General features: G+C 44.3%; 1 protein-coding gene across 2 annotated transcripts in view; it reads left to right on the plus strand.

The window, feature by feature from the left end:
- G3BP2 (G3BP stress granule assembly factor 2) overlaps window positions 1-14,455 on the plus strand; it is a 53,093-nt gene that overhangs the window by 219 nt on the left and 38,419 nt on the right. For both annotated transcript variants that reach the window (XM_019534299.1, XM_019534300.1), the window contains exon 2: window positions 12,432-12,550. In XM_019534299.1, the coding sequence (XP_019389844.1) occupies window positions 12,456-12,550 (95 nt within the window). In that variant the 5' untranslated portion in view covers window positions 12,432-12,455. The remainder of the gene's footprint in view (window positions 1-12,431; window positions 12,551-14,455) is intronic.

Genomic DNA, 14,455 nt, shown 5'->3' on the forward strand with positions numbered 1-14,455 from the left:
GCGTATGCGTGCCAGCGTGCGGGGGGGGGCACTTCCGGCTAACGGACTGGGCGGGGCTCGCGCCGCTTTTGTTCCCGGTCCCGCGGGGCCGCTTCTGACAGGCCCTTGCTCCTGCGCCTGGCGGCTCCCAGGTCTCCCTTCCCTTCCCCTTCGGTTTGGGCGTTGGCGCCCACGGCCCCAGGAGTGGCGGCAGCAGCCCCAAGCCCGGTGTCGTGGGCGCCCGCTCCTAACCCAGGCCGGGGAAGGAGATGTCAGCGCTGGGCCGGGCTGACGCCCCCCGCCCCCCCTGGTCTGGGCCTGCCTTGTGCCCACCCGCAGGCCCAGCTGCCCTTGGTGGAGGACCCTGTTCTTCCCCCCTTCCAGTGTGGAGGAGCTTCCTGGCAGCTCAGCTTCTTGCACAGCTTTATTCCTCTAAGTTGCTTGGAGTGGGAAGGAGTCCCCTGTGGTTCCAGGCTGCTAGGCAAAGATCCACCCCCGCCCCCCACCCCTGGCCAAGCTGGCAGCTGGTTAGTCTCTTTCCTTCTCACTTTCAGTCCCATTTCAAACCTTGGGTTTGGTTCTGAGCAGCTCCTAAGGGGCAAGCGACAAACTGGAGGACCTGGGGAGGAGAGTGAAATTCCAGGGGGCTGCTGCTCCTGCCCTGGGGGCAGAAATGTGTTCAATGTGGCTGTATAAAGACTGTGAAGTACAAAGGGGACTGGCTGGGGGGGACGGGACAGGAAGGTGTAAATATCTCACAGAAGGATTATGTCGCAAGAAAGGAAACACATTGGTTGATAGGAGAAAAAGTGAATGGAAGCACTAAGAAAGCATTTGGCACGCAGATAAGATGTGGGTAGAGATTGGCTGATACAGTGAAATTTATGAGCCGAGGCCAGAGAGTGCAGCTGAAGAGCAGTTCCAGAATCGTCTTTCCATTGCATCGACAGGCTCACTTTTTTTCAGCAGGGCTTTCCCCACAAACCTGAGTGTTGCAGCCTTCCACATGGGTTTGAACCTTTCTTTTAAGGTACATGCTTTGAGCTCTGCCAATAATATGTGGCTATGTGCTTTAATGTGGCTAGCTTGGGATATCTAGCCTCAGCAGCATGGAGCTCTGTTACAGGGTAAACCAGCCTTTGCTGAGATTCATGCTGTTCTGGCCAGACTGTTATCAGTATCTGAATTGGGTTGAGTAATCTTTAGCTATATTGCAGTCACTTTTTTAACTGTAGTCTAGAAAAGCCCTTTATTTCTAACAGCAAAACTTAGGGGGGTAGGCAACATTTTTCTGCCAGAATTCTGACTCCAGTATTCTGTAAGGCCTTAAAATTGGTGTTCTCTTTGTATTACTCCAAATGTCCTGTAGTATTGACATTGGCAGATACAGATTCTCCCTAGCAACCCAGTACAAGTTCAGAAGCCATCAGCTTCCTGTTATTTTCCTTCAGTGAATTTTCTATTGATTTATTTATCCTCTATCAGTCCTTGGGTATAAAACCTTTGTGTGTACCCAGATGAAGTTCCAGTTATTTATGAAGTATCACATACTTTTATATCAAGTCTTGTGACAGTTAAAATGCAGTTCCTTGATTAGGAGGTGGTTAAACTTTTGTGCTCTGCATCATATCTGAATCCCATTAAAAAAGAAAGGAATTGTCAGGTCCATAAACATGAAAATCTATGCAGTCCAATTGACTTTGGTGGGACTGCTTATGTGCGTCTTTGAGACCTAGTCAATTTGTGTCTTTAGTGGTTCCCACTAAAGTTCTCGTGTCCTACAGATGTGCAAATCCGTCAAACTGCTCCTGTCTGCAACAACCGGCTAAAGTAAAGATATGTACTTTGAAGCTTGCTTTGGAGGGTGACCAACCTCAGGCTAATTTGGATCAAGCAGTGAAAGTAGGTTCTAAAATGAAGGCCTTCTCTTATTAGTACAGTATTCTTCAGCTCTGTCTTTAAATGAAAATCCCATTTGTTTGTTTCCTTTGCATGGTGTGGAAGAGGGGGACACTACTGAGTAAACAGATCCTCAGCTAATTAGCATCCTGGTAGTTAAAACTTAAATTGCCTAAAGAAAAACGGGCAACTTGGGTAACAATATTGGGATCATGTACCCTTAACAAGGTATGCAGCTTACGAAGTAGGCTGTCACTTACTTACATTTTTTTCCTCAGGTAAATTCAAACTCTTTGTTCTTGAGAGTTTTGCTGACAAAACCTGCCTTAAAGCCATTACTATGCTCAGTATTTTCTTCATAGAAACAAAGGACATGATCTTCCTGTTGCCACCTCTTTTGTCCAAGTGTTCAGGCTCATCAGCCTTTTAATGTCTTTGTGCTAAGATGTTATGTTTTTGACTTTAAGTTGACCTCTGAACCACTTTCAAAATGTTTCTCTGTATTGCAGTAATATGCTTGTTGGAGGATGCATCGTTTCACTTGGGGTATTATCTAAGGCATAGTACTTTTGGGAATGCTTAAAATGTACAACTGTTGTAGAATGTTTAGATTTACCTACCGTCCATCTCACTAAAAGTCATTTTAAACTAATCGGTATTACAGAGATCACTGTTCTTATTTGTTCAGATAGAAGGTTTATTTGTCACTTAATGAATTTATGCTTTATGGTCTTGTAATGCCACAATTTAATAATGCAAGCACACCAACCTCATGCTGATCACCAATGTACATTACTACTGCCTCATCTCAAGTATGATGTCACAATCTTCTACTTTTATACAACTGGGAAAATGAGAAAGGAGGAGGTAGTATTAATATGTCTTAAAAGAAACATTTTGTGTTACAGAGTTAATCAAGCGAGAGACTTGGATCCATTGGACACTACACAAACAGAGGCTGCACTGACATGCAGCCTTCTATGTCTCATGTATCAGCATTCCTGTGCTTTAAAATGGGGGCGCTTTATCTAAAGATCATTGAGCTTGAGTTCAAGCACGCCCACTGCCATTTTTAAGTGTGGGGACATTTTAATTAGAGCAGCTCTCGGATCCACTCTAATGAAAGCGCTATCCCCTTCCCACCCCCAGAGCACATGTAAAAATGCCCATCTGTTTTGGCTAGGAAGCCCTTAGCAAATTAGTATTGCAATTTGGAGTTCTTAAACATAGCTTTTCACTTCATGGTTCCATGTGGACATGCATATTTTAATTTTTTTAATGGAATGAAAAAGTAACCGGTTACAAAATTATATAGAAAAATAGTACTTGTGCTGTATAACTTGATTCATTGTACTAGCTGAATATTGACTTCATGGTGCACACATTGCTCAGAGATGCTAACTGTTCAGATAGAACATAATCTCAAGTGCTTCAGTTTTGTTAACTTCCAGTGTAGATGGCCTTGTCACAGTATTCTAGTTTAGGGGGTTTTGCTTCATTTGGTAGAGTACTAAATTCCCTTTTGATCTCTTATAATAGTCTGGGTTGTAAATATGTGTGTAAAATTCTCTTGGAGGGCTAGCCAGCCTCAGTAGGATCTTGGCACAGATTGTGGTAGAATATGGTGATGATGCAGTAACCACGTTCAGTTAGCACTATCAGTTATTTGTCCTGTACACTTTTAGGAGTGGTGCTGTTCCTGTCCTTTGCATTTTCCTCCTCAGCTGCATTATTCTCTCTGATTGCACATAATTTTGTACTTGCAGTAACTTCCCTTTAAAAAAAAAAAAAAAGGGATGGGGGAAATTTGCATAGCTGGAATATCATGCCTCATGAGTCCATCGAGTTGGCTCCTGGCAGGTTGTGTGTTAGTGCTCTTATATAAACAAGCAGAAGATAAATTCTAGAACTGTGCAACAAGTTTGGCAAACATAGAATAAATGTTCAAGGCACTCAGCAATACTATCATATCCTTAAGGAACACAAGTCTTCTGTGCAAAATTAATACTTCACAACTGTAGCAGTGCCATCTAATTGTGAATTTGTCTAGGGAAGTTCAGGGTTTCACATTTGCTTGTCCCTTAGACTTGTTGGAATATGGTAGTTGGCTGTGCTGGATCAAAAGTGCTTCTAAGAACATGGAAATGTTCTGTGGGCGTACATGAATTTGGAATGTTAGTCTTGGGCTGTGATGATCTGAGGTAAAATGGAAATCACTTCATGGATTTGTAACATGCTATGGTTGCATTCTCATTTGTTAAATGTTGCCTCCCCATTTTGTGTGTTGGCTTGTTTTTTTGGTGGGTTGGGGGTGGTTTTATATTGGTATCTTTTACGATAGTTGTCTTGTAAAGACCTCTGTTTTCTTTCTCTCAGTACTCAAGTTTTTTTAAATTAAATTCTCCTTTTCTGTAAAGTCAAAAGTACCACAGGACATTGAAGTGCCTTGAGGCATAAATCCCTATTAAGATGCCTTTCCCAGTGACCCTGTGTAGTACATTAGTTTCTCTGCTGGGTCATGCAATGGTGTTGAAGTGATGTTGTCCTATGAATCTTCACTCCCTGACTTGACTGCGTAGTTAGAAATACTTTAAAGTAACACCCTTACATATTTTCAGATTATGGTAGCTCTTAAGACAACTTTTGTATTTAATGTTAATGGTTTGATTCAGCATCTTATTCTGCTCAATTATATTTGCATGTCCTTCCCAAAATCGCACAAGCACATTCAAATTTTGGAGAATGGTCCCAGTGAAAGGACATGCCATTTTTATTAGCTTGCACAGGGATATTTTATCTTAACATCCAGGTGGATCAATGGAGATAACTGCTTAAGTACAGCAGTGGTCAGAAAAAAAAGTCATTAAAGGTGGGAAAGATAGATGGGAAACCACACTAAAATATTCTAAGATCATGATGTTAAAGCAGTGATACTTTCTTGCAGAGATGTGGGGCAGAAAACTTTCTGGAAAAAAACTTCCAGTGCTTAATTTTTCCATGGGAAATTTTTCATTTCTAAAAATTCATTGTTTTATAAAATTCATTAGTTATAATGAATGGATGGCAATACAGTATTAGACAAGCTTGGCAATTTCAAAGTTGTAATTATTGTTTTCAGGTGGTTATCCCTAGGAAGTGTGTGAGAGGGCACATATATGTTTTATTGTTTTGTAAACAGGAGGGTAAATACACTTGCACAGTAATCCAAACCAAAAATGAAGTTATGAATTCACTTAATTGGCTGTGCCAGTCAAATCGAATCCAAATGAATCCATTGCTAAGCTTGTTTCTATTTCTCAAAATCTCTTGCTTCTGAATCGGTCAGAAGCACAATTAGTGAAGAATATGCAGTATGATGATAAGTTGCCCTTGCCCATAGACTCATTGGTAAAACCATCCTTTAGTGAATGAGAATGCAGTTCAAGTTATTCTGAATCCGATTTGCCTCGATCTGATTCTGAAATGGAGTGAATAAGTAGTGCAAGCGATTCTCCAGCTAGTGACAGTGAAACTGGAGGTGCCACAATAACCTCAGTGGAAGAGAGTTCAACTCTGTTGAAGTAGATGAGTAGACAACCATGGCACATCATGCATAGTTCTTTTGGGTGTGCTAAAGTTAGTGTGTCAACAGTTTTCAGTGGCTTTGGGATTTTTTTCCTAATCAAATGTTTCAGTTCAAATACTTGTGGCTATTGGGACATAAAATTAACATGGGGGTATTTTTTTTTTAATTTCCTTTACTAAATATAAGTCATATAACATGCTAAATCAGAACATAATTTATTTAGGGCATTGGAAAATTTTTCAAAACTCACATCTCTGCTTAGTTGTATTAAAAACTGCCAGCTCTAATCATTCTTTCAAGAACCCATCCACATAGTAGGTTTGGAGAGTAACAATAGTTATAAGTAGGGGTGCACCAATAAAAATGTCTTTGGCCAATACAGGTAGCCAATTTATTCACCAGGCATATTGGCTGATACCAATCCAATAACCAATTTACAGGAGCACAGCTGGACAATGTGGAAAGCATCACCCTGCAGGCAACTCTGTGGAGAGGAAGATGCATGGGGGGCAGGGCAGACTGAGGTCCCCATGGTAAGGGAGGGAGTGAAGCTGGGGCTGGGGACACTGCCCAGTCAGGGCTGTGAATGGGACCCCCTGAGCTGGGAGTGGGACGGAGCCACAGGTATCTCTCTCATCCAGGGGATCAGCATCGCAGTACTTAAAAATGGTGTTGGGGGTGCTTGAACTAAACCTAGTTGCAAGCACTGCCACCGCTGTTTTTGTGTGGGGGCACTTTTAGGGGCAGAGCCAAGCAGGGCAAGGGCAGAAGCTGGCTACCTGCAGTGGGCTTGGAGCTCTCTGCCCTGCTGCTTTTGTCCTGGGAGCCACATGCTGGCTATACAACCCCTGCTCATCTGGCAGCGGGAGGCAAAACTCACCACTGCCGCTGCTGCTGGATGGGCGGGGGCATGCAGCTAGCATGTGGCTCCTAGGCAAAGGCAGAAGGGCAGACAGCCTAGAGTGGGCAGCCTGCTTCTGCCCTACGCACAAATGTGAGGGAGGGAAGAAGGGAGCATATGCCCCCCCCCATGCTTTCCCTGGGGGAGCCACCTGTCCTCCACACCTGCCCCCACTCCCTGCCCCAGCCCCAGGGTCCCATTCACTGCCCTGGCCAGGCAGTGCCCTCCGCCCCTGCCCCACTCCCTCCTTCGCTGTGGGAGTCTTAATCTGTCGCCTCTTCTCTCCCCCACGTTCCTTCTTCTCCACAGACTGTCAGGGCGCTGCTCTCCATGCTGCCTGGCTGCTTTCCTGGCTGTGTGCATGTATGTGGTTTCCGGGGGCCCTGGCCAGAAGGCATATTGTATTTATTGGTGCCGTTATCCGCTACACCAGCCAAAGAAAGCCTATAGCCGATTAATGTTGATTTTTCTTTTTATTGGTGCTGATCTGATATGACACTGATATATTGGTGCACCTCTAGTTATAAGAATGGAGGGGAAACTCCACCTGAAGAGAGAAGAATGTGCCTCCATACCTCAAGGTAGGGAGGGAGAGGGGGGAACGCAACAAAAGTACATAAAATAATGAATAGTATGGAGAAGGTAGGTAGGAAGCTTTTATTCATATTTTTTGGTATTCAAAAACAACATTTAGTGAAAGTGAGAGGGACCAAGTTTAAAAAGACTAGACATGCTGTCAGATTGTTTGCCTGTGGATCATTAGTCTGATTTAGTATGACAGTTTGTCAAGAACTGTCTTTATTTTGGATCTAATGATGTTTTTCATTTCCATGGAAAACACCTGTGCTTTATCTTAAGTATTTTCCTAAGAACATGTATTCTGGGTTTAAATTTTTACCAAAGTAGAAACCTTTTTAGGTAGTGTAGCTTTCATTATCAATGGCCTGCTCTAATTTCAGAATCTCTTTGTAGGGAAGACACAAATGTCTTGTTTACTGTATGCTCATGGCCGGAAAAAAAATCTAATGTATTGAAATTGAGGTGCTGGCTCTTGAAGTTACTGTTTCTGCATGAATTTCACTTCTGCATCCCCTCCCTTTAATTATGAATCATGCTGTGAAGCTCCCCGAGTCTGTTTTCTGAAGGTCTGCTCTGACCATGTACCAGCCTGTTTTTTAAGGCCCCTAAGCACTCCTAGCAGTTTGTTTTTTATATGTGGTTATCAAAACCACTCCCTGATGGATGCAGCTTTTTGCTGTAAACCCCACTTGGAAGCTAAATTATTTCTGTGATAACCTTTATGTAAGACTTGTATCTCTTTGGCTCTTCATCTCCAACTTTTAAACCAATGTAGGTATTTTCGAGCTTAGCCATCTCTATTGTTGGTTTAGCTTAAAGCTTTTGTTTTTTGAAGATACTACAAGTCTGACTATTTTGGTGGATTTTAATTGGTAGCAGTCTCTGATGTTAAAGCATGGCTTGGCTCTCAGCTGTGAGTTGATGATTGTCTCAACTCTCCAGTGAGTTAAACTGCTTGGCTTCAGTGGCTGTTAAGTGTTCAGTTTCACTTCTTTAAGTTTCATGTTGGTGCAGAACCTGGTATAAGGATAACTGTTCAATTTCACATTTTTAGAATGTGTCTGGGGAGGGTCAGTTTTTCAGGCTGCTTATCTGATTCATTTCCTCACATTTTTACGAGTAGATAAAAGACCTCTTGAGCACTAATAGCTGGTGTCAGATAAATGAAACTCAGTACCATGGTGTCCTCCTGAGTACAGTGCGCCCTGTGCTTGCGGTTAGTTCTTGTCAATGCTTCTATCTTAGATGAGTGCATTGATGGAAAGAAGATAGATGCAGCACATAAGTAACGCTAGTGAAATCACCAGTGATGAATGACTTCTGAATTAAAGAAGTGACTGTGCAGCCTGCAGTCAGTTTTGATTTAACATCCCAGACCATGACATGGTACTCTGAAGGGAAGTGTAGATAGAGGAAGGGCTGTTCCATTGGGGTACTAGACCATTGACTAGTGTCATGCTATATTACTAGGGACTGTGACTAGTTAAGGCCCTTCTCATCTAAGCTGGGAAATACCCAGCCCAGATAATAAGGATCCTTCTCTCACCAGTACCTGCAAAGTGGTGCCTTAGGAAAGGGAGAACAGAGAGGTGAGTTCCTTCAGCTCTCTGACGTGTCAGGGTGACTTAAAGGGGGTGCAATATTGATGCAGTAGCACTCTTCTCTCTGCTGAAGTGTGAGTGGGATTGCAAACAGTGTGCCAGCTCTTGCTTGTGATCTGTGTGCCAAGAATTGACTAGATGAGGCCCCTAGTACTGCAGAAGTACTCTGTGGGTTTGAGAAGTTGGCTTCTGTCCCTGTCCTGAGGACTAAGATGTATGGGACTGGAAGTCATCTCTCAAATCAGTGAATCTAATTCCCTACTAATGCAGGCAATTGCATCAGAGTTGTGAACTCCATTGTTTTGCCCTTTAGTTATATCTTGCTGAGATAAGAATGCTGCCCTGGTGAGATGTGTGCTGTGATACTAGGACATCGTGTGCCCCAATAGTGCTGCCACATTTCTCAGTGTTTAGGTTTTTGTGGAATTTGGTGTGGTGAAGGAATAGCTTTCTTTTGTATTGCCTGTTAGATGGTCTAAAGTTGAGGTGCTGCTTGCTTCTCCCTAATCCAGTGGGGGTTTTTTTCCCCCTGCATGCTAGTTTGGACTGTAACAGTTATATGCTGAGGCAATGCAGCTGATACATGATGAGCAGGGATCCAGGTTTTCTGTTTCCTGTGGAGAAATGTGAATTTTCCTCTTTAAAGGAGAAAATTGGGAAACTATGGGTTTCCCTTCGCAGGCTTGACAGCCTTCTAAACTGCAAGTAGCTGCTTGGGGCTGAGGGGAACAGAGCGAGAGGTGATTGGAGGCAGGGGGTACCATGTGCATCTGCAAGCACACTTTCACATGGCTGACATACAGCCAGGCAGGGTGGTGGGAGCAGCCCCAGCAGCTAGATGCAGGTCAATATGGAGGGTTGGGGGTCGGAGGGCCAGGGCTTAGGGACTGTCTGGGGGAGAGTGGGTGTGTGGCAGGGGTGTGTGGAGGGCCTGGGTGTATGAGATGGGGCAGGTTCTTGCCGGCATTGTGGGAAGATGTCTGGGCATGGGGGCTGTGCCTACTTCTCCAGTGGGAGAAAGGGACAGGGGGGCAGGGAACTGCACAGCCAACCCAGTGGCATCAGGGCCAGTACCTATGGTCACAGGGGCAGGGCAGCTGGGAGAAGCTGCCTGGGGTGGGGGGTCTGCAGACAGGCTACCTGGTGTGGCACAGGAGCCCCAGCCCAGGGCAGGGGGTGCCACAGGCCTCCCCTCCTTTTCCCTCTAGTCCTCGGCTGGAGGGAAGAGGAGCCACTGCAGCTGCTGTGCTCCAGCCTGGGTGGAATGGGGATAGCTGGTGGGGGGGCAAAGGACTGCGGGTCGGGAGGGAGGGGCACGAGCAGGTCCCTGGGGCTGTGGGTCAGGAGCACAGAGCACCAGCGGGGATGGGGGGCCTGTGGGTAGGGAATGAGGCACATCGACATGGGAGGGAGTGCTGCGACTTATGAGTCGGAGCATGGGCAGGGCACTGGCATATCAGGCTTGCTGAGCGCCACAAAGCATCTGGGAGGGGACAGCTGCAGCTGAATGACAGGCCAGTGGGTGCTCTGATTTTTCCATGACAAAAAACAAAATAAAATGCCAAAATATAGATGTATTGAGAATTTACTTTATAAGAAAGATTGAGACACTGGTAGGCTTCCAAATTGCTTTAAAATTGTAAATATATCAATAAAACGTGTTAAATTTATATGGCTGTGTGTGTTTATAGTGGTATTTCATTTTAATTGTAAAAAAGTGTGGATTTGGGGGTTTTAAATCAGAGAACCTGGTGGTTTCTTTTAATCAGAGCGTTTGCAGTTTTTAAATGGAGAAAACTAGGATCCCTGACATTGAGCATGCTTGACCTGAGTGCAATTGCTGTAGCTGGGTACTAGGGCTTTGGAGGTTCCCAGGGCCTAGACAAGGGTCATGGGCCTGTTCAGAGGGTCTCCCATCATTAAGTCCTCTTAAACGTCTTTTAGTTATTGGTTGCTGAGCTGTGGATCTGTAAAGGTGAAACAGAGGACACTTGGCTTTCTGTTTCTCAGTGGTCCTTCTCTTCAGTTCTGCTCTTATGCCCCTAACTTTTTCATGTAGCAACACAGTCTTTAGTGTAGTGGTTTAAATGAGGGAGGTCTGAATTTAACCGTTGACTGTTTCATATGACTGTCATTCTTGTATTGGCTGGTAATCCTGGGAATGTAGGATTGGAAAGAACTATGAGCTGAGTTAACCAATCTCCGTGCTCTGAGGTATGGTCATGTATACCTATAACATACTTGCAGATATTTGTTGATTTTTGTATGAATATAAGTAGGGATGTACTCAAATCACAGAGCCTAGGGCCAAATTTCATGGGCTTGCCACAGCCCCAGGCTACAACTTCATGGATGCCTCCACTATGCCTCTGGCTGGGGCAGCCAGCAGCCAAGTGGACTGCCACCTCCTTACTCCCCCCTGGCCCAGGCTGGCCCCGCTCCTCACCTGACCCTGGCCTGTACAGAGTGGGGGGAAGCCCCCCTCATGACTCAGAATGGGCTGCCACCTCCCTACTGCCCATGGGCTAGGCCACACTACCCCTCCTTCCTGTCCCTTCCCAACCCTGCTCCTCCCGCTCCAGCCTTGCTCCCCCCACTCTCCCCAGCCCTGTTTGGACATGGGGATGGACTGTGGCTGGCCCGCTGCTTCCCAGCCAGACCATGCTTTCCCCCCTGCCCAATCCCACTTCCCCCCACCATGGTCTGGCTACACTGCCTCCCAGCCCAGCCCTGTTCCTGCACAGCAGTACAGCACAGAGCAGTACCTGCAGCAGGAGCTGGGCTAGAAAGAGAGGAGTGAGCTGTATCTTCCAGGATATTCCTACTTTACTCACTTAAATACTGAAGAGTATACGAGAGCTCTTCCCAATCTTGAGAGGAAGTGATTGGAATGGTCTGAGGCTTGAGTACTCAGTATGGCACAGCTGCTGATTCACTGTGCCAAGAGCCCTAGATAATGTAGAGAACCAGGGAGTTCCTCTGTGACTTGTTCTGAAGGCAAGGGCCCAAGATCAAAAACCCAGAGTGGATAATGCCTTCAGAAATGGAGATTTCCATGGTAGGCGCGTTTCCATACTGAAGGTGGTGAATACCTCAAAAAGAACTTGCAGCCCAAGCAGAACTGTGGCTAAAAAATAAGGCACGTTGTTGTTTACATGATGTTTCACGGGGATTTTAACTGTTTATCAGTAGGGATCTCCGTAAATTGTGGATGAACTGCCCCCTATATCGGCTCCTCTAATTTTGTTTCATTTTGCTGTTTACCCCCCTGCCCATCCCTGGCCCTTTTTGGGAGAGGAGCCCCGCCAGTCAGCAGCAAGTGGCGAGGACCCCTCTGCCAATCAGCAGCAGAGGTACAAAAACCATGGCATATCTTAAATGATGGTTTTTGCTTCCTCAGCTATCAGTAGCAAGCAGCCCAGCTGGCAAGGACCCTCCATCAGATGGGGGGCTGGGGGGGCAAACAGCAAAATAAAAAAGATAAAAGGAGCCACTGTGGTGGGTCTCTTTCTCTGCAGTTTACAGAGATCACTGTATCAGCTGCAACATGGTTAAACAAGTCTTTGTTGTTAGTATGTTAGACAATTTTCTGTAGCATTTAAAAGTTACAGCTTGCCTCTTTTCTGGGTCTGTTGAAACTGTTATGCTTACTAATCACTTTGAGGTCTTAGATTAGATTGGTCTGCTAAGATAATGAATTATTAAGCTACATAAATCTTTGGAGTTGCACTTATATGATTTTTTTTTTTTTTTTTGGACAAAGGTTGTATGTTGGTGTGGTAATTCTTGTTAATATAAGTTCTTGTTGCATGGGATTTTATGGAAATCTCATGTAAGTGAATTAATTAGTTGAAAAAAGCCCTGCATTGTAACATAACATTACTTTTTCCTTTTCTTCTATTTACAGTATTTGACACTGTGTACCAAAGAAATGGTTATGGAGAAGCCAAGTCCCCTGCTTGTAGGGCGGGAGTTTGTGAGGCAGTACTACACTTTGCTAAATAAGGCACCTGACTTCTTGCACAGGTAACACTTTTAATGTAATCAGCTTTCTCCTTGAGTAGCAGTGGCAAATTAATCTAAAAATAGATGTGACACACTATTAATTTACTTTATCTAAATACTTTTACGAATAATCTGACTCAAATTCTTAGGTTTTCAGTTAAAATGATACCACCACATGAGCCAGGTAGTTTATTTCAGCTCTTCTGAATTATAACCAGAAGTTATTGGACTTTATCTGACCAGGTCCTTTTGTATCTATGGAGATATATCTGCCATACAGTCACTTGATAACTAACTTATACTTAAGTGAAGATATCAGTGGTATTTTGGCCTAGCACAAAAATCACTTTGCTATCTGAAATTTTTGTAATCTACTAGTTGTACAATGGTAGCATAACTTAAAGATTAGTGAGTTCTCTTTTTTTTAATTTTGGAGGTCATTTGACCACTGTTTTGTGTTTCTCTTCATCATGAGTTCAACATTGTGGCATATGAAGACATTTTGCTTGGCACACCACCTTTTGGGGCGGATGGCAGGGGAGCTGTGAGTGGTCCTTTCCCCACAGTCTGCTCCAAGGCAACGAGCTGGTTCTGGGCTCCACAGATCCTGATGAAGCTGCTTTCAGCCTCTGGCTTTCTACCACAGTCAGATGAGCTCTGGCAGGCCCTTGCAGCTTGCCATAGAGCCTGAGTTACTCTCAGCAGGCAGTGGGGAGGCTGCAAGCAGCTGCACTCTGTGGAGACCTAGCCCAGCTCATTGCTGGGGATGGTACATGCGCACCTGGCAAACAGCAGGGAAGGAGCCAGGATTGTGTTGCCATAAGAAGGATTGGGCCCCTTGTAGCTCCTTCACCATTCACCTCTGGCACACCAAGATATTACAAGTCAAGGTTGTGGGGGTTTTTGCCACTTTGCCCAAAAACATCACTGACCCCTGAGCTAGAAGAATAAAATCCGCTAATCAAATTAGCAATGGACTCATTCAGGTATAGTACCTAAAGTAAAAAGGTTTTTTCAGTTGTTTAGACTGAACATTGCTTGTAAGAAGAACTGTTTAACTGAATCCTAACCAAAGGTATGCTACTGCTGCAAATTGGGGATTTGTTTTGACCAAGATAAGATCACTTTTCCATTTTTAACCAACCTAATTGTTTCATCACCCTGTCAATAAAACTTTTTTTCTGGTTTTGCTTAAATTTTGCATGCCATTTGAAATTTTACTATGGGTTAGCCAATGTAGGAGTGAAGCATAGTTAAGATTGAGTAAAGCTTTTTCAGCATGCTAAAATCTGTTCATGTGCCTGAAAATTCCTATTGTCTGAAGTCTTTAGGGTAAAGCTGGTGGTAGAAATTTCAGATCATTTGGTTAATATGTACACGAGTTAAAGCTTGCCCAAAATGACTGAATTCTAATATTGATGTTATACATAATATTTGCCTGTTTATTACTGAAGAAAGTGTGAAGCACAGGCAATAATTGCTGCATTTGAGTTGCCTGATGTTACGTTGTCAGCCTTGGACCCTAATAATAGGATTATAGAATATGAAAAAAGGCTAAAAATTTAGAATGCCCCAAAACTTAGGAAAAAATCATATGAGGTTGAACTAGTCTTGCATAAGGACACTAGTCTTGCATAAGGAGTGGCCTTAAACTTACGTCAGGTGTAGGTCTGATGTGTTTCAACATGCAGCACTAAGTCATAGAATTAAAAGTTGTTTGGCTTGCTGTAAGGCAGGGGTGGGCAAAATACAGCCCACAGGCTGGATCCGACCTGCAGGGTCCCTAAAAAATTTAGAGAATTAGTATTTATCTGCTCCTGTCAAAGATTTTAGGAGCTAAGGGCAGTAGGACGCAGGGGAAGCCATGGTAGGCTCCTGCAGTAGCAGGGCCCACCTGGCCTGCCCCACCCATTCAGAAGCCCCTGC

This window comes from Crocodylus porosus, unplaced genomic scaffold (genome assembly GCF_001723895.1).
Source record: "Crocodylus porosus isolate Cpor-Errol unplaced genomic scaffold, CroPor_comp1, whole genome shotgun sequence".
Classification (NCBI taxonomy): Eukaryota; Metazoa; Chordata; order Crocodylia; family Crocodylidae; genus Crocodylus; species Crocodylus porosus.